At 42.2% G+C, this 26,892-nt stretch overlaps 1 protein-coding gene across 1 annotated transcript in view; it reads left to right on the plus strand.

Annotated features, from left to right (window-relative positions):
* The first annotated feature begins 4,732 nt into the window (after positions 1-4,732).
* The window catches only part of LOC122643183 (ABC transporter A family member 1), a 148,414-nt gene continuing 126,254 nt past the window's right edge, over positions 4,733-26,892 (plus strand). The window contains exons 1-5 of the mRNA XM_043836833.1: positions 4,733-4,896; positions 5,145-5,224; positions 5,374-5,545; positions 19,671-19,753; positions 22,331-22,547. Coding sequence (XP_043692768.1) covers positions 4,810-4,896; positions 5,145-5,224; positions 5,374-5,545; positions 19,671-19,753; positions 22,331-22,547 — 639 coding nt within the window. The 5' untranslated portion in view covers positions 4,733-4,809. The remainder of the gene's footprint in view (positions 4,897-5,144; positions 5,225-5,373; positions 5,546-19,670; positions 19,754-22,330; positions 22,548-26,892) is intronic.

Genomic DNA, 26,892 nt, shown 5'->3' on the forward strand with positions numbered 1-26,892 from the left:
TCATGTATGAGGATCTGATTGTAACCAGAGTAGGCATCTATAAAATTTAGCATCTCATGGCTGACAGTTGCATCGATTAACAAGTCGATCCTGGGGAGTAGGTATTCATCCTTTAGGCATACCTTGTTCAAGTTGGTGTAGTCAACGCACATTCTCCACTTCTCATTAGGCTTGGGTACCATGACCACGTTTACGAGCTAGGTAGGGAACTTCTCTTCTCTGATGAACCCTGCTCGGCTCAACTTGTCAACCTCTTCCTTGATAGTTGCCTATCGGTCGAGGGTAAAATTTTGCCGCTTCTGTTGGATGGGCTTCCTGGTTGGGTCTACATATAGCCGGTGCTCTGCTATGGATCTGGGTATACTAGGCATGTCGACAATCGACCATGCGAAAGACATCCGTGTTGCTTTTGAGGAGGTGTCCCAGCTCTTCCTTCTGTTCGTCGCTCAGCAATGAGCCAACCTATATGACCTTGGAGGGGTCATCTTTGCTGAGTGGCTATGGGATAAGGTTCTCCACTGACCTTCCTCTCTTCTCTGTCAGTTCATCTCTCTGGTTACTGACTAGGTTCTCTATGCACAGTGTCATTCCCGTGTGTTACCATTGTTTTTTCTTGACAAAGGTGACATAACATTCTCTGGCCTTCTTCTGATCTCCTCGGACTTCACCCACTCCATTGTCAGTGGGGAACTTCATCTTCAGGTGGAGTGGAGACACGACTCCTCTAAGGGCTATCAGGAATGGTTGCCCTAGGAGGCCATTGAATGACACCACGGACTTGACGACCATGAAGTTCACCATGATAGTCACTTGGTGAGGATGTACTCCGAAGGTGACGGGTAGCTCTATGGTACCCCTGATGGAGGCGGTGGCGTCCGAGAATCCGTGGAGGTAGGTTGGCTCTGGCTTGAGTTAATCATCTCCGAACCCGAACTGTCGGTAGGCTTCCAAGGAGAGTACATCTACTGATGCTCCTGTGTCTATCAACACCCTATGTACAGATCAGTTGGCTACCTCCACCTGCACCACCAGGGCTTCCTCTTGTGGGAAGCTTAGTCCTTCTAAGTCTTCATCTGAGAAGGAGATCACTGTCTCGGACTTTGGTACCTTGCTGGGCTTCTCTGCCACTCCCACGAACCTGGCATGGGCTTTGGCCTTCGTGGTAGACTCTTACTCCGGTCCTCCAAGTATGGTGAGGATGGGGGCTCCCTTGGTGTCACTAGGCTCGACTGCATCTCTCCGCTCCTCTGGGCGGTCTCTCTCTCAATCTGTCCTTCTTTCTTCCCTTCTGGGTTCTTCTCTTTCTCGGTCGCGGCCTTTATCTCCTTGACCCGAACAGCCATCACGTCTCCTCTTCACGTACTTGTTCAAGCTCCCTGCTCTTACAAGTTATTCTATCTCGCTCTTCAGTTGATAGCAGTTTTCTGTATCATGTCCACTCTCCTTGTGGAAGAGACAGTACTTGTTGGGGTTACGTTTCTCAGGTCCTGCTAGCATAGGTCATGGCCAATGGAGTAGGTCACGGTCTTGAATCTGCATAGGGATCTAAGACCTAGTGGTGTTCAACGGCGTGAACTCTGGACTGCTTGCTCTTTCACTCCTCTCTGGACGACGGTCAGTCCTTCCAGATGGGCGGTCACCCTTCTCCTGTCGACGTTCAATCCTCGACCTCTTACTCTCTTTACGGTCATCTGGTGCTAACCTCTTGTTGTCTTGTGGCTTGGCCTCGATCACCTTCTTCCTAGCCTGCAATACTTTGGCCATATTAGCGAACTCATTGCATCGCTCCAGGAGCTCCTTCATAGTCCTGGTTTCATGACGTGCCAGGTCCTTGATCAGGTCCAGGTCTCTAATGCCTCCTGCCAAGGCTGCATGTTGGGTCTGATCGTCCAAGTCTCGAACCTCTAAGGATTTCTTGGTGAACCTACTGACATACTCCCTGAGGGACTCCCTAGGGTTCCGTACCACGTTCAGTAGATTGACCGTGGTCTTCTTCTACTTAATGCTGCTCTAGAAGCGGGTAATGAATTGCTCACACAATTCTACGAACGAACCTATCGACCTCGGTTGTAGTCTGGAGAACCAGGAAATAGCTACACCCTTGAGGGATGCAGGGAATGCTCTGCAGGAGACCACGTCCGATCCACCATATAGTGTCATCATACCATTGAAATAGTTGATGTGGTCCTTAGGGTCCGTGGTACCATTGTAGAGTTCGAAGGTGGGTAACCTGAACCTGGAGGGGAGTGTGGTTGACATGATCTCTATCGAGAATGGGTGTTGCCCGGGTATTGAGTGCGTCTCGCCCTTGGTCTATTTTTTCAACCCTTCCAGCTTCTCATCCAGATCCCGAAGTCTCTTGTCAAGCTCTTCATCCCGTGTCTGTGCCTCACGCCTGGCAAGACGTTCACTGTGACCTCGTTCATGTCCTCTCCTCAAAGTCCCCTCCCGCCTTGAGTATTGGCGGGATGGTGAATGGTCACGTCACGATGAACCCTGGTGTGATCGTGAGGGGCTTTCTTCTCGGTCGGTCTGGCTCCGCCTTGGTGTGTGACTTCCTCCTAGTCGACCTTGGAACACGGACCTCCTGATGGATCTTTCTGGGCTAGGTACCCTCATTCTGGGTGTTGGTGTCCTTCCACGATCTGACCGTACTGGGAGGTCCCTCGTCCTTCGGGGATGCTGAGAAGGCTCCCCCTATTGGGGAGTGGGGGTTGCTCGCCTCGCAAGTCTCTCTGACCTTTCACCCCTAGGGGATGATCTCCTAGGTTTTGGCTCCTGTAGAAGCATAGGCTCTGTCCTTGGTGCTGGCGATGTCCTATGGCGATGGGACATCGCACGCTGCCTCAGGTAGTCTCGAAAGAGTCATTGATCATTGAGGATCTGTCATTGTAGGTCATTGATCTGACCCATAGTTGCTGGTGCATTGGGGTCAGGTACTACCTCCACCACTACTTCGTTGTTGGGCTCGACGATCGCAACTTGATCATTGTCGGGGACCTCTCTCTCCATAGAGACATGGTCATGGTCATTGGCTCTGCAACGAGAGCTCTCTGGAGGAGGTGATCCATTCCTTGGGACATTGTTGGTGGAGGGAGCAGTCTTCTTACCCCGTGGTGCCATTGGATGAGTGTGAAACTGAGCTAGTAGGTATGATGGCTAGCATCGTTCCCACAGACGGCGCCAATCTATTGCGTCAAGAAATCGTCAGGCGGTCCTTCGAGTGCCGTAACCTGCAAAAAGACCAGGGATGACAAAGAAGAACCGGTGTGGTTCCGGCCTAGGACTCTCCGATGCCAAAGTCAGATCTCCTGAGCAAACAGATGAATAATAGTATTCAAGATTAGTTAAGATGTCCCTTGATAGGGTTGAGTACCTTTCCTTTTATAGTAGAGCATGGTGGTGTGGAGAGTCCTGGTTGATGGTGAGTAGTCTTCGTAGTTGATAGAGTCCTTGAGTAGCAGGGTTCATCCTTGATTGGTTGTCTTCCTTTGAGACGTAGTGTCCTGATAGACTTGATAGTTGTCTTCCTGTGAGACGTAGTGTCTTGATATACTTGATAGTTGTCCTCTCGTGAGACGTAGTGTCCTGATAGACTTGATAGTTGTCTTCCTGTGAGACGTAGTGTCATGATAGACTTGATAGTTGTCTTCCCGTGAGACGTAGTGTCCTGATAGACTTCATAGTTGTCTTCCCGTGAGACGTAGTGTCCTAGTAGACTTGGTATCCTTGATGGATAGACCTATCTACGTGGTAGATGAGGTTCTCGGTGTATGAGTCCGTCCAGACTACGTGACTGGTAGGCGGTGGCCTAGAGTTCTTTGTGATGAGACATGTCTTGTTGATGACGACAGTGGTAGTGGCTTGGTCTTAGATCAGGGTCTATGTCCGCGGTCTGATCTGTACCCGCGTTTGGGTCCATGCCTATCCGAGGTCCATGACTATAGGTAGTTCGCACCCATAGAGGTCCGCGCCCTAGGGAGTCCGCACCCAAGGGAGGCCACGCCCAAGGGAGTCCGTGCCCAAGGGAGGTTCGCGCCCAAGGGAGTCCGCGCTCAGGGGAGGTGGTGCCCAAGGGGGTCCGTGCCAGTAGGAGGTCGCGCCCGAGGGTGTCCGCACTTGTGCCTGGTCTTCGTCGAGTCCATCCGTGGTTTGTGCCTATCCAGTTCTCCACTGGTCCTGAGTCCACCCATCTTCTTGGGTTGGGACACATGGCAGCTTCCGATTGGCCGGTATGATTTTGGGTTTATCACGATCATACGGTAAGTAGTGAAACGTTATACTTCACTAGGCATAATAAAGGAGAAGAAAACCCATATTTTTTCCATACATTTCTTTCTAATCAAACGCATTACACTACAAGAAAATGAAGAAATTAGCTCTACGAATGGCCAACTAAATCAGACAGTAACGAGAAACTGACTTTTGGTTTTTGCGAGTGGTTGGTTACTCCGCCGTCAGAGGTTGGGTACTTTTGGTGGGCCCAAATGAAATAAATAATATTTCTTATCCTTCATTTTCTTTTTTTTTTGTGGGATAATATTTTTACCCTTCATTTTCATGATTATATCATTATATGAATCCTGAGACTTTCTTTTTAATTTTTCGATGGCAGGATTGAGACGTTTCCATTTAATTTGTTTTCCAACAAACAAATGTCAAATTGACTTCACCAATTGGTTTCCTTCCCTAACCCCCATTCATCAAATCGCCACCACCTCCTTCAGTCGTCGTTAGAAAGCTATGAAACTCTGAGACCAAAACTCTCACTCGCTTCTCTCTGTTCTTAGGGTTTAAGGGAAGAAGAAGATGGGAACTTTTCGGCGACAGCTGAAGGCTATGCTTCGGAAGAATTGGCTTCTGAAGATTCGTCACCCTTTTGTTACTTGTTGTGAGGTTAGTACAAAAAAGCTGAACTTTGAACTTCAAGTTTATTCTGAATTCCTGATCTTACGGGATGTTTTCTCTATTTTTTTTGGTGGAAATGCTCATTTCTGTGTCCATTCTTGTTTAATTTGAGGAAAATGATTGTGATCACTGTTAACTTTCGGCGTTGATTATTTTGAGTCGAAGAATTGGCGGTATTTATGATGCACTTTGTTGCAGAAGAGAGAAATTTTAAAAATTTGGTGTTTGCTTCGCAGATTTTACTTCCTACTCTAGTCATGCTGATGCTGATCGGTATTAGAACAAGAGTTGATACGCAAATTCACCCGGCACAACCGTATGTCATTTGCTTTTGCTCTTGCTTTCTAATTTGTTTCTTAGAGTAGGAAATTTGTTTTGCTGCCTACTTTCCTAAACGACTGCATCTATCTTCTTTCATGGTTGTTTTAAGTGATGGTGCTATGGTTTGAATTTTGGGTGGTCCAGGTACATTCGGAAAGGGATGTTTGTGGAAGTGGGTAAATCTGATGTTTCTCCTAATTTCCAACGGATTCTCGAATTATTGTTGGCTAAGGGTGAATATCTGGCATTTGCACCGGATACAGAGGAGACAAGGATGATGCTTGACATAATATCTCTAAGATTTCCTCTTTTGAAGGTACACTTTTTATGGGTTTCTATCCTCTCTACCTTTCTCTGGGTTCTTATTATCTTTGGTCAGTTCAGCAAGGAACATTGAATTCTTAATTGGATCCTACTGTAATATTGTTTTATTTTTTTTGAAGATTTGATGAGGAAGCACAAAGTCATTAGACTTAGCTGCAGTAAGGAGTCTCATTTTGTTCCTCGTCAATAGGGATCTTTTTTGAGGGATTGGTTTGTCTCTGATACCAAAATGATGCAGCATAGCCTAGGTTTGGATTTTAAAGGTTGAATTGGAAAGAATGAGTGGTGGGGAATAGGGGTAGGGCTGAATTGGGTTTCAAGAGAGAATTAATTAGAGGAAGAATAAGAAATCAGGTGCTGTTAAGTGACTGCAAATAGCAACCATGACCAGTATCCTTGATGAAAAAAGAAGAAGAAAAAGGGAAGAGAAGGGATGACAGAGACAGAGAGACAGCAAATAGAAGAAGCAAATAGCAGTCACACTGACCTGAAATGCAGGCAGCAGCACCACTCGACTACTTAGCTTGGACAGTATCCATGCCTTTACATAGGCTACAATGCCTAGAAAAAATAAAAACTTTCTAGACTCTCTATCTTACTAAATCTAAATTTAAGACTACTTCTAATTCTCTAAACTACTTTTCAATTTTGTTATCCATATCTAAATTTAGTAACTCCTTTGAGTGCTCCCCAAATAAAGAAAATAGAAACTAAACTAGAACTTCTAATTGATTTGTTTCTAAGAATAGGATTCCATTTTATCCCTTCAATAACATGGCTACAACTTTCCCGAAACAACTCCAATTTACAAGATCTTGGTCTTGTTGGAAGGCAAACTGAATAAGCTTCCAAACTGTACCTGGCTCATGCCAATCGGATGAAGCTTTTACCCTAAAAAAACTGAGTCAAAGGTAGGTGACGGAAATATACCAAAATAATAGCTCAACAACCGTTCAAGCTTGAGATGCTCCTGCATCAATATGAAGAGTTTGACCTTGACATGCTTAAAAGAACATGGTTTAGGTGCCCATGCAAAAAAGTATTTGTGATCGAAGACTAAGATATCATGAGCTACATCATAAATTTAACCACATGTAAATGAATGGATAAATGCAATGACCTATATTTTCCTCATAAATCTTTTTAGGTGAAGATCAAGTTCATTATGCTTACTATTAGGTCATATGTAAAAACAAATGACGAAGAAGATAATGATGTTGCTATTAGCATTATATGCTTAATCCCCCCAGTCGTTAATAAAACCGGAGAAGAAAATTCTGATTGATTTTTGCTACTCAATTATTAAGATTTTGGGTTGTTCCAGGGAAAGTTCTGTTTTATCTCCATAATGGATACACCAATGTTATTGGTTATTTTGGTGCTGACGGTGATCAGAGGTCAACTACAGGCTATTGTACTTTTGTCGGGGGTAATCTTGTAACATGGAGGAATAAAAAAAAAATGTACAATAACCCATTCTAGTGTTGAAACTGAGTATAGAGCAATGGCTTACACCGCAATTGAGTTGATGTGACTTAGATCCTTTGGTCAGAAGCTTGGTTTTCTGATCAGCAAGCGGATGAACATGTTCTGTGATAACCAGACATCTATTTACATTGCTAGTAATCCATTATTTCATGAGAGGACTAAGCATATTGAAGCAAGGTTCAAAAACTCGTATTTCGGTCTCATTTCAATCAGTTCGAATTGACTGAAATATACCAAAGTGCATCTTTTGCCAGTATGTTTAGGCTTCCGATACTTCAGGGAAACCTTATTTTAGCCTATATAAGCATATGTAAACTTCATACTGAAAGAAAAGTTACACAAAGTGGTGGTTTGGATTTGCACCCTTGGTTGGCAGTATATGCCTTGTATAGCTTGTGTAATATTGATGCAGTTAAGATTGTCCAATTGGGTCAATTGGGCCTCAGTAGACTTTATTTGGCCCATGGTTGGGTTCTATTGACCTTAGGCTTCTTATTTTTGGGTTTATTGATGTAATGGACCTAATATATAAGCCCATAAAGTGGGGATAATGTCAGTGCACGGGATTAGTAGTTAAATTGAGTGTTTGAGTTAGATTAGGATACTTAATAGGTAGATAGGATTCTGTTTTGAGTTTATTTACTTTATTGAGTGTAGTAGAGTGATTAGGAGTCCTTTTATGAGTCAAATTAGGAATTTTAGAAGGTCTATATATACATAATACATCCCCAATCAATTAGAGATGATTTGAGTAAAGAATGAGTTTTTTCTAGGAGTTTTGGTGCTGTTTAGCAGTGCATACGGGATTGGTATCCCAAACCTGATTTCTTCTCTTTTCTTCTATTCTCTTCTTCTCTCTTCTTACTCCCAAGAAGATCGATCTCGTCTGTCTTCCCTCCCCTTCCATCAATCTAATTTTCTTCCCTTAACAATACAGTTGTTTCTTTTATCTCAGATCTGATCACAGATTTGATTATTGGGCCTGCTTGCATCTGAGATCCTTAATCCGGATTTTCAGATTGCATTAAATATGTTTATTCTGCACATTGTTTTAGTACTAGAAGACAGAAAAAACAAGTAAACAAATAAATTATGTACCATGAATGAAGAAACTTAATATTGATTAATAATACTGTCATATTGTGCCAACTCCCATGTACCAAATCCCAATAATACAATACTATAGACCCCCTCAGGTCATCCTAATGGATAATACCAAAAAGAGTTATGTGGAGCATCGAGCCCACTCATGGACCGATGGTGCTGATGCCAATTTTCCCCAAACTATATGACAAATGCAGGCCACGTCGTAGTGTGCCAGATGAAATGCTCGAAGTCCTCCACAGCTGCCCTGTAAATGGCCTCATCTACATACTGGAGGTACCTGTCCTAGAGAATAACCACTGAGCCACTGTGACTTGATGGTGTTGCCGGTATGTATGGCTGGTGGGCTGAGTAGGAGAAGAGTTTGTCCACAAAGGACGATCCAGTCTGTGAGTGCAATGTGTGGGCATCATGCTCATGAGCACTGGGGAATGAAGAAGATGTATGCTGAACACCAGTGAAACCATCATACACAGGATCATACGAACTGAACTCCGATCCAGTGCTATCAGCGGCAAGGGATGGGGATATTTATGCTCCAACTTGAGGGGGAGTGTTAAAAGTGTCGGTTCTCTTAGGGGTATTATTGTAATGTCTTTCTAATTTAAGTGTATAGTACACCTATGTCAAGTCTTGAATCTTTAAGTCTAGTCATTAGTTGTGGACCCGATGGTCCTATTGTAATTTGTTTCTTTTATTTAATATAAACACAATCCCCCACCCATGGTTGAGTATGCTGCTCATTACTCAAATTACCTTCTCTCCTCTCTTATGTTTTTTCTTTCTTATGACCAGGTACTGCTCAGGTTCTGTTATTGTCACAAGTTTATTTGAGGATAACCCCAAAATGTTGAAGATATTCTATTCTATGGTTAGATTAGTTCTGCCAGTTCTGGTCCGAAATTTTTTGTTGATGTCTCCTTTTGAGCTGAGGATGTTGAGATAATCAGTGGTAAAGCAGAAAAGATAAATTATGAAATGAAATAGTTAGTAGTAATTTAAGAGTAGCTCTTATACATGATAAATTGAGAGCAAGTCCTTTGAGGTGGAATGGACATATACAACGAAGATCTGTATAGGCATTGGTATGGAGAAGTAATTCCCTTCGCAGAAATAAACTAGAATCTGCTAGGTCCAGATCAATTCCCAAGTATACCCTGTTTTACCTTGTCCCATCTTCTTAGATATTCATCTGTAATACTCTATATCTCTCTCTCGAGTCCCTGATATGGCGAGTCTTATCTTTGGTAAGCAAATCAGCAGAGTCCTTTTAGGAATGTGACCTGATTTATCGGGATCAGTTGGAACTTAAAGATGGATCGAATCTAGTAAGAGAGATGAGATTTACAGCAAGGAGAAGAAGAAGGAGGGAAGAGAAGAGAAGAAGAAGAGAAGAGGATGGGAGAATCGATTGTGTGTTTAGTTATTCTCAACACACATATTACTTCATTAATAATCTCTTCCAAATTACACAGGCCTCCCTAGGGAGGTAAAGGAAAATAAAATAAGAACAAGAAAAATACAACTTGGTCATGTCTTATAACATGATAATGACAGAACTACCCCTATACAAGATATTCTAACAACTCTAACACTCCCCCTCAAGCTGGAGAATAAATGTCATACATTCCCAGCTTGCACAATAGGGTACTAAATAGACTAGGAGTGAGACCCTTGGTGAAGATATCTGCTACTTGATCACTTGTCTTCACAAAGAGAGTGCAAATGCACCCAGAATCCAGCTTCTCTTTGATGAAGTGACGATCAATCTCAATATGCTTGGTTCGATCATGTTGAACCGGATTATGGGCAATGCTTATGGCAGCTTTGTTGTCACAATCATAGTACTATATCTCGTGATATATCGGTATCTCGGGCCTACCGAGATATCCGAAATATCCAAAATTTGGCGAAATTTCGCCGAAATATTGCATTTTTTCTGCAATATTTCGGGAATCCATCTCGGTGGGTATTTGGCCATATCTAGGCCTGATACTTCATGGACACCCTTATTTAAGCTAAATAAACACATTTAAACCTTCATATTGCAAAAAAAATGAACTCAAAGTGGTGTTTTGGGTTTGCACCCTTGATTGACTGTATACGGTCGGACCCTGTTGTATAAAATAGTTAAATACATATTGTTTAAGTATTAAAAGACATAATAAGAAATTTAAACAAACTAATGAAACAAAAATAAAGTCAAATGTAGCCTTTAGTTTAAACTTTAAAGTTTAAACTCATAAAGTCATAAGTGCATAAGTCATAACTCATAAACTTCATAATAGTCAATAGTTCAATACTTACACAAAGTATTTCTACGAAATTTACCAAAATATATCGAAATTTACCGAAATATACTGCTTAATACACAGTATTTCAACGAAATATACCGAGATATACCGAAATATACCAAAATTTGAACTTTTTTCATTTTGGAAGCCCATCTCGTCTCGGTAGTGTCGAAATTACTGAAATTTACCGAAATTTCGGGGATATTTCGCGAAATTTTGTACCATGATCACAATAAAGTCTCATTGGCCCTTCAGTTTCAAAGCTCAAGTCTTGAAGAAGCCTTTTCAGCCATGTAAGCTCACATACTCTATGGGCCATGGCCCTAAACTCGGTCTCTGCACTGGATCTAGCTACAACTGGTTGTTTCTTGCTCCTCCAGGTAACTAGATTACCACCCACAAAGGTACAATACCCAGAAGTAGATCTCCTGTTAGAAACTGAACCAGCCCAATCAGCATCTGTGTAGCCTTCAATCTGCAAATGGTCATGCTTGGCAAATAGAAGACCTTTTCCTGGACAGGATTTCAAGTATCTAATGATGCGATACACTGCATCCAGATGTCCACTTCTGGGAGCATGCATGAGCTGACTCACCACTCCAACTGCATAAGAGATGTCTGGTCGAGTCAAGGAGAGATAGATTAGTTTCCCAATTAACCTTTGGTATTTGCTTGCATCTATAAGAGAAGAACCACATTCATCACCAAGTTAATGATTCGGATCAATGGGGGAAGTGGCTGGTTTGCACCCCATCATCCTTGTCTCTTTCAGAAGATCCAAGACAAATTTCCTTTGGCAAATGTTGATCCCTTTCCTTGATCTAGATACTTCAATACCTAAAAAGTATTTCAAGAGTCCAAGGTCTTAGATCTCAAACTGTCTAGCTAGATAAGACTTCAATCTGTTTATCTCAGCAACATCATTCCCAGTCACCACAATGTCATCAACATAGACAATGAGAGCTGTAACTGTACCATTACCTCTTCTGATAAACAAGGTGTGGTCAGCTTGACTCTCATAATACCCATTCTTCAGGATGGCTTGTCTAAATCTCTCAAACCAGGCCTTAAGAGACTGCTTGAGGCCATAGAGAGCCTTCTTCAAGAGACACACTTTCCCTTCAGCTGAGAGACACTTAAAACCAGGTGGAGGCTGCATGTACACTTCCTCTGCTAAATCTCCATGAAGAAATGCATTCTTCACATCTAATTGGTACATTGGCCAATCTTTATTGGCTGCCACCGAAAGAAGAACCTTGATTGAGTTATGCTTGGCTACGGGGGCAAAAGTCTCTTGGTAGTCAATGCCATACACCTGAATATACTCTTTTGCAACCAGCCTAGCTTTGTACCTCTCCACTGTACCATCGGATCTATACTTGACTGTATAAATCCATCTGCATCCAACTGGAGTTCTCCCCCTGGGAAGATCAACTAGTGTCCAAGTATTGTTCTTCTCTAGAGCCACCATTTCCTCAGTCATGGCTTGCATCCATTTTGGATCGGATGAGGCCTCTGTGACATTTTTGGGAATAGAAGAAGACTCAAGGGCAGTGGAAAAAGCAATACCTGTAGGAGAAATGGAGTCATAGGAAACAAACAGGGCTATGGAGTTAGTACAAGCTCTCTTCCCCTTTCTCATAGCAATGGGAAGATCTAATTCAGAAGGAGAGGAATTACCTGACTGAGGAGGATGAGACTGAGGATGTGGATCCAAAGAGGGGTTTCGGCAAGGTTGCTTATACCATGGTTGCTTCCCTTTTCCCTTCAACAAGCATTTACCTCTTGTGAATACACAATTTTCTTTGAATCTTATTCCTTTGTATTCTTTTTTTCTGCTAGCATCACCACCACTACTAGCATCACCACCGCTACTAGCATCAATATCAACAACACCATCAGCATCAGCATCATCAACAACATCCACTTCTTTGTACTTTCCAATATCAAATAGGAATGGGGAAGTGGAGGTAGGCAAGGGAGATAGAAAGGGAATGACATTAGCATTCTGTTCACTGCTAGTACTCTCCCCCTGAACAGAATGTTGAGGGGAAGAAAAATAAGGGATAGACTTAAAGAAGGTAACATTTTTGGAGAGAAGTCGCCTGCGGGAAGGAGGATGGTAGCACTTATACCCTTTGGTTGAATCAGAGTAGACCAAGAAGATGCACTTGAGAGCTTTGGGATCAAGCTTGGTACAGGCTGATTTGTTGACATGAACATAACAAACACAACCAAAGACTCTCGGAGGCAAGGAGAAAGCTGAGGATTGAGGAGAAAGAAGAGCCAGGGGAGATTTGGAGCCAAGGAGTGGAGTCGGCATCCGGTTAATAAGAAATGTAGCGGTGAGAAGTGCATCAGACCAGAAGGTCTTAGGCACATGCATACCAAAGAGAAGACCCCTGGTGATTTCCAGCAAAAGGTGATTTTTGCGCTCAACCACCCCATTTTGTTGTGGGGTGTCAACACAAGCCAGTTGATGGAGGATGCCATTATTAGTAAAGAACTGTTGGAGCCCCCCATACATGTACTCACCCCCCTTATCAGACCTAACAATTTAAATGCGGGTACTAAACTGAGTAATGATAAGTTGATAAAAATCCTTAAAAGCAACACAAACATCACTCTTTTGTTTCAACAAAACAGTCCAAGTAGACTGAGAATAGTCATCCACAAATGAAACAAAGTAACGAAATCCAGATAAAGAAGTAGTAGGAGAAGGCCCCTAAACTTCAGTATGAACAAGGGAAAAAGGTGCAGTAGATCTATTACCACGATAAGGATAAGATGTATGACAATGTTTAGCAAAAATACAAGATTCACACTGAAAAACATAAGATGAAGGGAAAGAAGTAAACAAGTGGGGTAACTGTCTCCTCATAACAACAAAAGAGGGATGACCCAAACGCTGATGCCAAACCATTACAGACTCCAAAGTACTACGGTCACTCCGACCACAAACATAAGTTGCAGTAATAGACTGGGCAGGTAACCGTGGTTCAAGAAGATAGAGTCCTCCTTTCTCAGTCCCACTGCCAATAACCCTCTTTGTCTCCAAATCCCGAAAGACACAATAGGAAGGAAAGAAAGTGACACAACTATGTAAGGATTTGGTTAGGTGACTCACTGATAATAGGTTAGTAGCAAAATTAGGAACATGAAGGACAGACTCAAGGGAAATAGAAGGAGTAACTCGCACATCACCCTTACCAGAGACAGAAGAAAGGGAACCATCAGCAACCCTTACCTTGTCCCGGCCAGAGCAAATGGAGTAGGAATCATAGTACTGTGACATACCAGTCATATGATCAGAGGCTCCAGAGTCAATAATCCAGGTGGGTGCAGTAGGAGGAGCAGATGAGACCTACAGAGTTGAGGCAGAAGTAGTAGATCCTCCAGAGGTAGAACTAGTAGCAGACGCTCCAAGGTGAGACATCAGCCGACAGAGGGCTGCAATATCATCCTGTGCGAGGGAATCAGGAGCCGGCTGGGGTCCAGGTGGCTCAGACTCAGATGTCACGGAGTGAACCCTAGCTCCCCCTCGCTTCCCTCCATGGGCACTAGATGAACTACCACGCATACCAGGGGGCTGTCCATGAAGATCCCAACATCTATCCTTGGTGTGTCTAAGCTTGCCACAATGATCACATTTGTATCTCTCACGGTGATCTCCACGAGGTAGCCCTTGGCCTTTCCCCCCGCTTTTCCAGTCTCTGTGGGAACTGGAAACAAGAGCAGATCTCTCTGTTGATGGTGCAATATCCATAGTGGTTCTCCTGGTTTCCTCACTTTGCAAGTAGCTACACACTTCATTCAGAGATGGAAAGGGATATCTTCCTAAGATTTGCAGGCGAAGAGGCTCATACTCTGGGTTAAGACCTCCAAGCAAAATAAGGATCCTTTCCTTTTCTTGACTCCTGTAGACCTTTGGCTGATCATCAGAGTTGGACAACTGGAGGTTGTTATAGTGATCATATTCCTCCCACAAGCTAATAACAGAGTTGTAGTACTCAGATATGCTCCTATCACCTTGTTTCATATGGATGATCTTTTGGAGAATTTGATACACCTTTGTTGCATCTCCAACTTTATCAAAAACTTTGGAGACACTGTCCCAAATATCTTTCGCAGTCTCCTTACTCATAAACCTCCTACCTATCTCAGGTTTCATGGAGAATATCAGCCAAGTCATAACAGTGGAGTTCTTAGTCTCCCACTTGAGATAGCCTGGATCAGTTGTAGCAGGAGCTGTGATAGACCTAGTAATGTAGCCCAACTTTCCCCTATTGCGTAGGGACAACTTCACAGAACGAGACCAATCAAAGTAGTTGGTATTGTCCAACTTCACAATAGAGATTTGGGTGTTGGGGTTATCAAAGGAAGCCATGGTTGGGAAACCACTACTTAGGCTGCCAGCTGTAGTTGGTCCACTAACCTCAGAATCTTATCCAGACACAGTAGACACAATGGGCAGACACTTCAACAAACAATAGTGGACTGCTCAAATGGGGAGTACCCTCAACCCAAACAAAGGAGGTAGACCAGCAAACAAGTCCCCAAACAGCCAAATCAACCAAACAGAGAACCAATACCAAAAACAGCAAGTGTATAGGGAGTAAAGGCTTGGATAACATCAACCAAACTGCTCTAATACCCAATAACCTTCAGTCCATAGCAACAATAGGTGTAAAAAGAACAAACAACTCCATTCGTATACACCAACACGCATCCAATATACTTAGCTTCAAAAAAGAATCAAACCAGAGACAAAAAACAGAGCTGGCGGTACCTTGATAGTGTCACAGTTTGGAGCTATGCTCCTCAAACAGGTCCTTTCTTCAACCAAGTGGTAGGGGGTTTAAAAGAGTACCCCTAGGCGATCCACAAGTAGCAAACCTCTTCCCAAAAGATGGGAAGATGAGGGAGAAATAGGAGAATCACTCCTTCAGCTGGCGGAAAAAACTGGGTGGCTGTAAGAGCTTCAATCTTCAACAACAGCCACTAAACTCCATCCATGGTGTGTGGGTTTGAAGAATGAACCACCAAATAGTGTAGTATGTGTATACTTCACATAGTACATGTCACACCCCGGCCCGGTTAATAAGGGCCAAGTGTGGCGGGATATCTCTGACATCCAACCAATCCCCAAGGATCACAAGTGCAGTACCCTATTTACAATCATTGCTCACAAATACAGTAATCAGAGGCAGCGGAAACAATTAAATAATAAAGGTAACATCAGTAGTAAGAGAAGTCTATGTGATATTTCATTTATATAAAGGACAAAGCTTGTGATACTACTATACAGTTCTCAAAGGTACTACAGGGTAAAACTATACAAAAACTATATTATATCAATATAGAAATATTTATAAGCATAAAAGAGTGGGGAGATAGCCTGGACTGTTAGGCCAAGATCAGAAGATTGCGCAATCATCACATGCGCACGAAGTATCGTGCACTTCAAACTCCAGCGCCGCAAATCCATCATTAAAAGTAATTAAATCACCTGAAAAATAGGGATATCCACAGGGGTGAGCTCTCAACTGAGCCCAGTAAGGAAATGCATGCAAAACACAACACAATAATTCATGATGAATGTGCTAATCTAGCATGCTCCTAACATGGATACTAAGTCTCATGTGGTATAAGTACTACTGTGGTAGATGCTAACCTCGAAGAGAACCCGCCAGGAAAGCATGACACAAGGCAGCTAACCCAACAGACCCCCAATGACCAACCGGAAAGCATGACACCAGGCAGCTCCAGATGTCGGTCACCCGAGCGAAACCAGTCTACCACGGTGAGGACCCGCCAGGAAAGCATATCACCAGGCAGCTAACCCAACAGACCCTCAATGACCAACCCTACTGTTTATTCCCACAGCGGAGTACACACGCTAACATGGGACAGTGAATGGTACCCCGGCATACCCTTCGGCTGTACCACGGGTTGTCCAACACCTTACCCCCTGTTGGTAAGGGGCGTAGTACTGGGTTATGATATAACAGCCTAGCCCAGTGCAAACTATGCATGATAGCACATGTATGAATAGCTGAATTTAAATAGAACAGTATTTCTCCAGTAATAATCATCAGTAACAAGTAAATATCAGTGCAAATGCAAGATGCCAATGCAACCTAATTCACATGCAGATTCTAATGCAGTAAATAAAAGCTAATAAACTATATGAACAGGATAATTTTGATGATGCATGACATGGCAATCAGAACAATAACAAATTAAAATGATAAACACTCCAAAATTAAAGTCAGAAATCCCTTACCTAAAGTTGCAGACTAGACTAATTCAGTTACCCTTCAAAGATCCTAGCAATACAGGCAAGAATAGAGTATACAGCCCAACATAGTCCTAAAACATTAGAAAAGATCAAGTGTTAGGGTCAGAAGGCAGTCTAAGGTCTAACCAAGGGTCTAGGGGCATTTCTGTCCAAAAATATTGAACCGGATTCAGAGGGCAGAATTGGGTTCTTGTTCCTAATGGTCAGATCTTGACATGCATGGGCTTAATTTCATGGTTTCACCTAATTCTAAGGTGGGTCCATTTAATTGAGGGTCCAATTTCATGATTAATTCCAAAATTGAAAAATCAATTTGAGGGGTTTAACAAATTAACCCAAATTGATTATCAAGGGTTTGTTAATTGAGTAAATCAGCAGAGAATTGGGTTTCTAATTTCATATTTGGCTTCCTAATTTAGGGATTTCATAATTTAAACCCAAATTAGTTGACTTAGGGTTTATGGTTTGCCATTAGAAACAGCAACTGGGCTGATTAGAGGTACAGCCATGAAGATTCAGGCATAGCTGAACCTAAACAGCACTAAACAGTAAGAAATTAGGTGGAACTTCCACTGTTTAAGCTTGGATTAAAAGCTTTAATGGCAGAAATCTATTTAGGCATAGTCTAGGCTGAAATTAGATCAAATTTAGAGGAGGAGATGGAAACAGCAGGGATTCTCAGAGCTTACCTGAAATCAGCAGCAAGAAGGGACGATGGCAGCCTTGCCTTTATGCTCCAAGGTCTCTAATGGAGGTCTCTAAGCTTCCAACTCAAGTCTAAGATGAAATTCCAAGGTATGCTTCTCATTTCCCTTCTTCTTCTTCTCTTTTTCTTCTTTCTTTCTTATTCTCCAAGGCTGGAACGATTCTGGTTCCTCTTCTCTTTGTTGGTGAATAATGAATAGTATAAAGAGGGTTATATTTATAGAAACTTAAGCACTAAGGGGTAAATCTGTCTTTTGGACAGAAATTAGATTTAAACTAATTTCTAAAATAGTTTATAAACTTGAATTCGTATTTATTGGTCTATTCTATCCATAACTTGATGCCGGGCGACATTAAAGGTTATCCGAATATGGGTAATTGTCTGGAACAGCATTCCCCACTGGGGAACTGGGTCCCACAGCGATAATTTTACTAAAGTACCCTTCTAACCCTATTTGGTCGTACAAAACGTTATATAAATATATTTTAAATTATACTTACATTGAGTTTAATTAAGGGGGAGGTCCTGCAGCCTGTCTAGCCAGCAGACCAGACACAGGTAGCTCTGGTGTGGGCTCCCATAAGGTCAAAATTACTATTCTGCCCCTAATATACTAATTAATTAAAAATACAACATACATACATATAAAATGGGATTCTTACCTGGGATCCGGCCTAAGACAGAGAGAGGCTTCGCAGACCATCAATCCAGCATGCCAAGCTTATGTGTTGTCTTCCGCTAGACACCTCAGACTCATTTAAGGCCACGGTAGTTGGCTGATCGGAATGCCTTTACAGATAAGTCATGAGATAGGTCTGAATTTCTTAGTCAAGATGGCCCTCAACTTAGAGGTTAGCATGGCCAAATATTGAACCAGAACCTAAAATCACACAGATTTCAAAAGTTCAAATTTATTCGGAAATTTGACCGGGTTTCACAGTACAGCCTCTAATGGAACCCTTTGTCCTCTTAGAGTTCCAAAGAGAGGTAAAGAACAAGACAGCAAGGCTTAGTCGACTCTCAAACCAGATTGCTTAACTCTGATACCAAGTTGGAACTTAAAGATGGATCGAATCTAGTAAGAGGGATGAGATTTACAGCAAGAAGAAGAAGAAGGAGGGAAGAGAAGAGAAGAAGAAGAGAAGAGGATGGGAGAATCGATTGTGTGTTTAGTTATTCTCAACACACATAGTACTTCATTAATAATCTCTTCCAAATTACACAGGCCTCCCTAGGGAGGTAAAGGGAAATAAAATAAGAACAAGAAAAATACAACTTGGTCATGTCTTATAACATGACAATGACAGAACTACCCCTATACAAGATATTCTAACAACTCTAACACCTTCTACGTATTAATCCTTTCCTTAAAAGGATAGATTGGCATGAGGGGAGACTGATCCATGCCCACATGGCATACTCTGTTGTTTTTTAGTAGGTTCCATATTTGGAATTGGCTACGGGAGTGGACCAGTATTATTATGAGAGTATGTTCCCTTAACCACGTGGCGTGATCTAATTGGGTAGTTATATTTGGGTATAACAGTTCCTATTTTACCCGAGGGAAACCTGTTGAAATCTGTCCTGCTGGTTGGCAACATAAATTGGAGTTGCTGTTGATTGATATGATGCTCTTGATAAGAACAAAATTTTATGGATTAATAACAGATTTTATTTAATGCAAAGAAAGTAGTAACGGTACAACACAGGATTAGGATACATAGAGATACAACAACAGCAGAAACATGAAATCCCTTTGACATAAAAGTCAATTCCCGCAACCCGACCACTACATATTTGGATTCAAATTGCATATCACAGAGGAATAGGATCTCCGAAACAGATTCGTAGTCTAGCACATCCACAATCTCATTTGCACTTTTTGACTGCCAGTGGAAGTCAAAATGAGTCTGATCAATAAATTGCTGAATGTGCCTTTTTAGGTGGTTAACTGATTATATTGCCAAGGAGCTTTTTTCAAACCTGCTATCCAATTAATCACGTTTGCTGAATCCCCTTCTACTATAGCATCTTGGTGTGAGCAATAACGATGGGATTTCATGCAACTTCATTTCCTTAGTCTTATTGGCCTTAGGTTCCAAATGCTTTTGCTGTTGATCTGGTCTCTGGTTATGAGAACTGTAATTCTAAATATCTATGTTCCCTTATTGCTTGCTAAGCTCTTCAAATAAACTGCTTTTTATTTTCTCCCTCTTTATCGTAGGTGGTTGCAAAAGTTTACAAAGATGAGCCAGAGCTGGAAGATTACATACGTTCAGATATTTATGGTACTTGCAGTATGTCAAAGTAAGTCATATTTATTTCAGTATCGTCCATTTGACCATTGATGTTCACTTTAGAATATTTCATTCAATTACTCATTCTTTACAGATTACATTGTAGCCAACTGGCTTTTCAAAGGGATTCAGTCACAGACCAGCTGTTGAATCCCATCAGAAGCACCATTCTGGAGAGAGAGAAATTACTCCTCCACGAGCCACACCCGTCCTTTGACTTATTGGTCACTAGGCTGAAGTCTGGTTCAAATCCAAGTTGTCTTTTTTTGTTTCTTGAATTATCTCTCTTATTTCAGGTTAATAGAACTTTATCACATCTAACTTAGCCAAATAACTAACACCACTTTTTAGAGAATCCTAGCTTAAGCCAATTAGACTCCCCACCCTTTCTACCATTGATGCAGATGCCAAGCTGTTTGGCAAGAAATACACTAAGGGAACTCATGGGAGAAGGGCTGGTTCACTTCACCAATTGGTGGACCAACCCAATTGGCCATAGGGCCAACCAACTTTATGTTGGGCCAGCCCAGTAGGGCTGGGAGTTGCTGGGTCTCTCAAACCCAGATCGTGGAGGCATTATTGTCAATTTTATTGACATATTTTGGGACTTCAAGTGCTGGCGGAAATCACCTTTGGTGGGGACCGCATGAAGAATTCGGTTATCACCTTGGAGGAGTGAAGATTTTAATATGTTTCTAATTTGTTTCAGTCCTAGTTAATTAGAGTAATTTCTATTTTCATGTAGCAACTTATTATGTCAAGTTTTTATTTGCTCTTCTTACTTGAGGTGCGAGTACTGCCCTCTTTGGAATTTGCTGAATTAACTGGAAATTTCAAATCAGTTAATTTCAATATTTGTTCTGATGCCAACCTCTATCATCTTATGGCCAATATGGGTCTATATTACACTGTACAAAACAACTCTAGACTTTCTGATGTAAATGCTACTTAATCTAATATATATAGTTTTTTTCCATAAAAAAAAAAAAAAGTACTGCCCTCTTTATGTTGTAAAGGCTGTTATTGGCTCCCCCACGATTTTACAGTTGAATGAAATTGCTTTGCTGCAAGTTATGAATCCTTTGGGTTGTGACTTGAAGGGCTGAAGGAGCCTGGCAGTGAGAGCCTAATCCACTTATCGATACCAGTGTACTGCTGTGCTGTTGAGACTGCTTCAACTCTTGAGAAGGTCAATCGAGCTTACTGCTGTTCCCCTTATTGTTGCTGCTGGTTGCTGCCATCGATCGAGACTTGCTGCTGTCCCTGCAATCCCAGATTTTATGCAGTGACTTGTGGAGATCATAACTCAGTAAATACCTATCAGACTTGGCCCATTTTTTGAGCACACAACCTCCTCCCCACCTTCACCACTCGATCCCAGTTTGAAAGGATTCTGCCAGCTGGTTTGGCCTGTAGGCCTTAACCTTCTAAATTGGGAACTCACCCACAACTCACAATTTAGCCATTACAATTGGCTGAGACTTTCAGCAGATGTTCTTCTTTACTCCTACTTCATTCAATCTTCGCTGGAGCTCAAGTCCAGCACTGTGTGTAGCTTTTTCCATAATCTTCTATTTTGGTGTTTCCTTCATACCTCAAGATCCAGCCATCATGATTGGATGAAATTTGGAGCAAAGATTCCCATCACCTATCACTACTCTCGATCCAAGTTTGGTGACCATCACTTGGCTGGTCTGGTTTGAAACCCTAACTTTCTAATTCTGAGTTTGTTCTAATTTTGAGTTTTTGTGGGGTTTTGGGACTAGTAACCTAGTCTTACCTTAACCATTCCTGTACTTCTCTACATCTCCCAGTGCTCCAAGACATAATCGATTCATGAAACATATGGTACAATTGTACAAACAATCCCATATTAACATTGTACTGCAAAATCTGGAAACTTGATCGAATGGGATTTGATGATAGATCAAGCCATGAAAATCCTTCATTCAAATGCCCTTTGCATCAACTCTTCTATCCAACTTTGCCATGAGGATCATCTGCAAATTTTGATTCCCTTCCTCTCTCCCCCTTTTTTTACTACTGCTATCATTGTTATTATTCATTTTTTAAAGGGACAGCAGGATGGGCTTGGGAGGGGTTTCTTCTTCCTTTTATTCTGCCTTGGGTTACGTGTGGCCACTGATCAACCTGGCCAGCAACATCCGACTTGTCACCACAGTAATGCGTAGTAGAGACCTTGGCTCCTATGGATGGAAATGATTTAATATTTCTTCTTTGAACATGTTTTACCTGTTTAAATTTGGATTTTCCTATTACACCAACTGTGAAATTTGGTCTGGCAGGGACCACTGCTAATGCTAACTATCCAACTGAACAATGATAAAATTTAGTTTCTTTTCTGAATTTCTGCGATGTGCTTGATTTGAGTTTTATACTTGTCATCTATCTCTGATTTGTGTCCTATGTTGCCGATAAGAGAGTAATCGGATTGGTGTGGTCATGCTTTTTTGCATTTTGTTTCCTTCGATTTGGATTGTTTGTCTTGAACATCACCTGATCTGTATATGGAATTTGATGAGGTAGAGCTTGATGCATGGATATCTTTGTAACATCTTTTCTGCAGGAATTGTTCAACTCCCAAAATCAAAGGAGCGATAGTATTTCACGAACAAGGTCCTCAGCTGTTTGACTATAGCATACGTCTAAACCACTCATGGGCCTTTTCAGGATTTCCTGATGTGAAAACCATCATGGATGTAAATGGCCCTTATCTCAATGACTTGGAATTGGGTGTTACGAGTGTACCAACTCTACAGTATGGCTTCAGCGGATTTCTGACTGTATGTATTCTCTCCCTCGTGCTCTCTTTCATAATTCCACACAAATTTCTGCTTGTTGAACACTGTGCATATCAACCTTAAAAAATGGGAACATTCACAATGCTGTTAGCAATTAGCATAGTTGTCATGGTTCCAATGTGAGCCAAGGTGATGGCCAGCTCCCGTGGTGCCTAGTTGGGGACAAGGCACCAAAGCAAGCACCATATTTTATAGCCCATGCTGAGGGTTTTAGAGTTCAAAATATGAAGCATCACATGCGGAGGTAAAATGATAATATAGAATCTTACAAGTATAGTGATGAGAAGTGCGGATTTCTAACATTTGGAGGGCCAAAGACCTGTTTTTAGGTCTGAGCACTTTGACACATAAAGCGATTGGTCGACTTGGGTTTTAAGGCCTGCCTCATCAGCTTGGGAGTTCCTTGACTACTTTGACTGTTACCATTACTAAACTTGGTATTTCTCAATTTTTTTTTTTAATCGGCAGCAGGAAAAGGGAAACTTAATAAGATGGAAAGGGAACATCCAAGAGAGTGGCAAAGGCCAAACCTCCAGCCCTTGGAGAGTGGGAACTTCTTTGTACTCTTTCTTACTGAAAATCTTAAAGAATCATTAATACTTGTTATGGTACTGCAAGTCTGCAACTGGTTGAAATGAGGATGTTGAGATGGATGATTGGTAAACTAGAAATATAAAATAAGGAATGAACAAATTACTGCTAGTTTAGGAGTAGCTCCTATACATGGTAAGTTGTGAAAAAGTCTTTTGAGGTGGCATGGACATGTGCAATGGAGACCTGGGAAAGCTCCGCTACGGAGGGGTGATTTGATTTCGATTGAAGGAGTCATAAAAGCCACGGGTAGGCCACTATAGGAGAAGTGGTGAGGAAGGACATGCATAGCTTAGGACTAATGACTTTGAATAGGGTTGATTAGAGAAAAAGAATCTATGTTGCCAACTCCATTTAGTTTGGATAAGGCCGAGTTGAGGTGAGTTGAGTATGGTACTGCACTTGGTTCTTGCTTAAATGTCAAAGAGAGAGGGAGGGATGATGCAGGCCAGGGATAATACTCAACTTTGGGTCTCTTTTTGTAACAACTTGTGTCAGTTGCTCCCACATATGGCCCTTTCCCTTTTGGAGTTCTTTGTTGGAACTTGGAAATTGGTGCCAAATTTAAAATTTTTAATCCTAGAATCGTGCCTTTTGTATAATTAGGGTATTCTATCCTTCACATGGAGGGACTTAGGGTTACCTATTAGTTCACAAATTTAGACTCTACAAAGGAATACAACAATTGAGCAGGTGACTGACCACAAGAATGAACAGTTACTCAGATTGACAGCATATGATAATAAAACCCGAACAGTGTTCAACTTGGCAACTGGAGCAAAAGTCTTATGATAGTCGATCCCATATTTTGAGCAAACCCTTTGGCCACAAGTGTTGCCTTGTATCTAACTACTGACCCATCAATCTTCTGCTTGACGACAAACACCCATTTACAGCCGACTAGTCTCTTGCTTGGAGGAAGAACCTCTCACTCCCATGTTGCATTTTTGGATAAGGCTTTCATCTCTTCCATCATGGCTACTTCCCATTTTGGATCTGCAATTGCCCCCTGCCACTTGTGTGGAATAGAAACAGAGGAAAGAGAGGACACAAAGGCATGATAGGAAGAAGACAAGGAATCATGGAGATAGGGTGTTGAGTACAAGACCTAATGCCTTTACGAAATGCAATAGGTAGGTCAAGAGAGGGATCCTTACTAGATGGAGTAACAGGCTCTGGATCCAAGGTTGGCGACTGGAGGGGAGGAGGTATAGTAGTGGTGGTAGTCTCAACTTGCTGCTGGTGCTTAGAGGTCCGAGTATAAACCTTGTCAACAGGAATCTGACTCATAGGCCTTCGAACCAATTTTTCCCCTTGAACAGGAACCGAACTAGGGGCTGGATCTGGATCATCAGGAACAAAACTAGGGGCAGGAAGAGATGGCTCCCCCTGAATAGGAACCGATAGAACATGCACATCTTCAAATTCCACAGTCTCATGCTCCCCCTGAAAGGTGGCGGTATAAGGCCAGGGACTCATAGAAAACGATGTCCATAGTGACCAAGGTACGCCTGGTAGGTGGATGATAACATTTGTATCCTTTTTGAGTAGCAGAATAACCCCAAAAAAATACAACGAACACCACGAGGATCCAGCTTGCCATGAGGGCGATGGTTATGAGCATAACAAACACAACCGAATACTTTTGGGGGAACAACAAAAGTAGAAGAAGAGCCTAGCAGAACATCGGTAGGTGCACGACCATCAAGAACCCGTGTAGGGATATGATTGATCAAGTAGGCAGCGGTAAGTACAACATCACTCCAGTATTGAGAAGGAACATGCCATGCAAACATAAGGCCCGAGCAACATCCAGTAGATGGTGATTCTTCTGTTCAGCGACCCCATTCTGGGCAGGAGTATCAACGCAGCTGGTTTGATGTAGTATACCATGATCAGCCAAATATGTCTGGAACTGACCCTCCATGTATTCTTTGCCATTGTCACTGCGCAGAATTTTTAGGGTTGCATTGAACTGAGTTTGAATCATACGATGAAAGAGCTGAAAACAGTGGAAGACGTTACTCTTGTGCTGCATCATGTATACCCAGGTAGTACGGGTATGACAGGTATGATAGTCTATAAAAGTAACAAACCAACGATGACCCAAAATGGATGTACAATGAGTAGGGCTGTAAATGGATAACCGAAAATCCGAATTCGATCCATATCCGTGTCCGTTTAGGGCCATCCGTATTCGATTAGAGATATCCGGAAAAAAATCCGAATACTCCGATAAAAATCTGAATCCGAATACTTAATTAGAAAAAATTAAGTAAATAACGATCTTGAGGGTTTTTGAAGATTCAACAGGTTCTAGAATATGAGGAGAAGAGAATCATGATCTAAAACTATGGATTGAGAGTGAATTGTATCCACTAGGGGGAGGAAGGTTCGGGTTACACAAGGCAGAGGTGTAAACGGATGGTAGAAAATCCGAATTCAATCCGCATCTGAATGCATCCGAATCCGTTTAGAGGTATCCGTATTCGACTAGGAAATATCCGAATCCGAGCCGAATCCGATCCATTTACAGGCCTAACAATGAGCAGGTCCCCACACATCAGTATGAACTAAAGTAAAAGGGGAAATGCTTCTTTTATTCAAAGGGAAATAACTAGAACAAGTCTGTTTGGCTAAAACACATGCCTCACATAATAACTCATCCTGTTTACAATTTTTGACTAATTGCAGAAATAAAAAAGACAAAGTTTGAAGAGGAGGATGGCCAAGCCGGCAGTACCAGGTAAAGAGATCAGGAGATGAAGCTGAGTGGAGTTGATGTGCTGGAGAAGAAACTGGTGTTGGAGGAGTTGGACCCGTGTCAAGTAAGTAGAGACCACTGTGTACCTTACTACCCCCAATCATTTGCCCTTTCTCCAGATCCTGTATGATACAATGAGTAGGAAAGGTTATTTTGCAGTTCAAATCCTTGGTAAGACTACTAATAGAAAGAAGATTGGTAGAGAAAGACGGAACATGTAAAACAGAGGATAATGTAAGGGTAGGGGAGCAATGAATGGATCCCTTTCCAGATATGGAAGAAAGGGAACCATTAGCTACTCTAACAATATCCTTCTCGGAAGAGGGAGAATAATAATGGAGAAAATGAGAGGAACCAGTCATGTGGTCAGTAGCACCAGAGTCTATGATCTAGGTGCTGGAGACAGCCGATGCACAATGACCGACTGCAATACTTGAGGCAAAGTGAGAACCAAAAGGGGCAGCAGGTGCAGATGGTAGAGCCGGTGATGCTGGAGATGCTTGTAACATGCGATGGAAAGCCTGAAGTTCATCCGAAGTAAGACCAGTGTCAGTAGGAGTAGGGGCAGCAGCCTCGGGGTGATTAGCCTTGGACCTAGACTTTCCACGAGCATGTTTAGCTTCAAAGTCAGCAGGTTTACCATGAAGTTTCCAGCATTGGGCTTTAGTGTGGTATGGTTTCTGGCAGTGCTCACATTTAACCACCTCCTTGGAGGTATCACCAGTGCGGGAAGACCCATCAGCAATGGGAGTAGAACCTGACCCATTTTGCAAGGCAGATCGGTCAATGGTAGAAGCATGAAGCATGACATTTCGCCTATTTTCTTCAGTGTGGACCAAGGCATAAGATCACTCCAATGTAGGAAAAGGTACAATACCCAAAACTTGAACACAAATCTGATCGTATTCAACATTCAAACCAGCCAGACCCTGATTTCGTCGACATGCTTGCGATAGGCAGCAATATCAGTAG

The sequence above is a fragment of the Telopea speciosissima genome, chromosome 10 (genome assembly GCF_018873765.1).
Source record: "Telopea speciosissima isolate NSW1024214 ecotype Mountain lineage chromosome 10, Tspe_v1, whole genome shotgun sequence".
NCBI classification, from domain to species: Eukaryota; Viridiplantae; Streptophyta; class Magnoliopsida; order Proteales; family Proteaceae; genus Telopea; species Telopea speciosissima.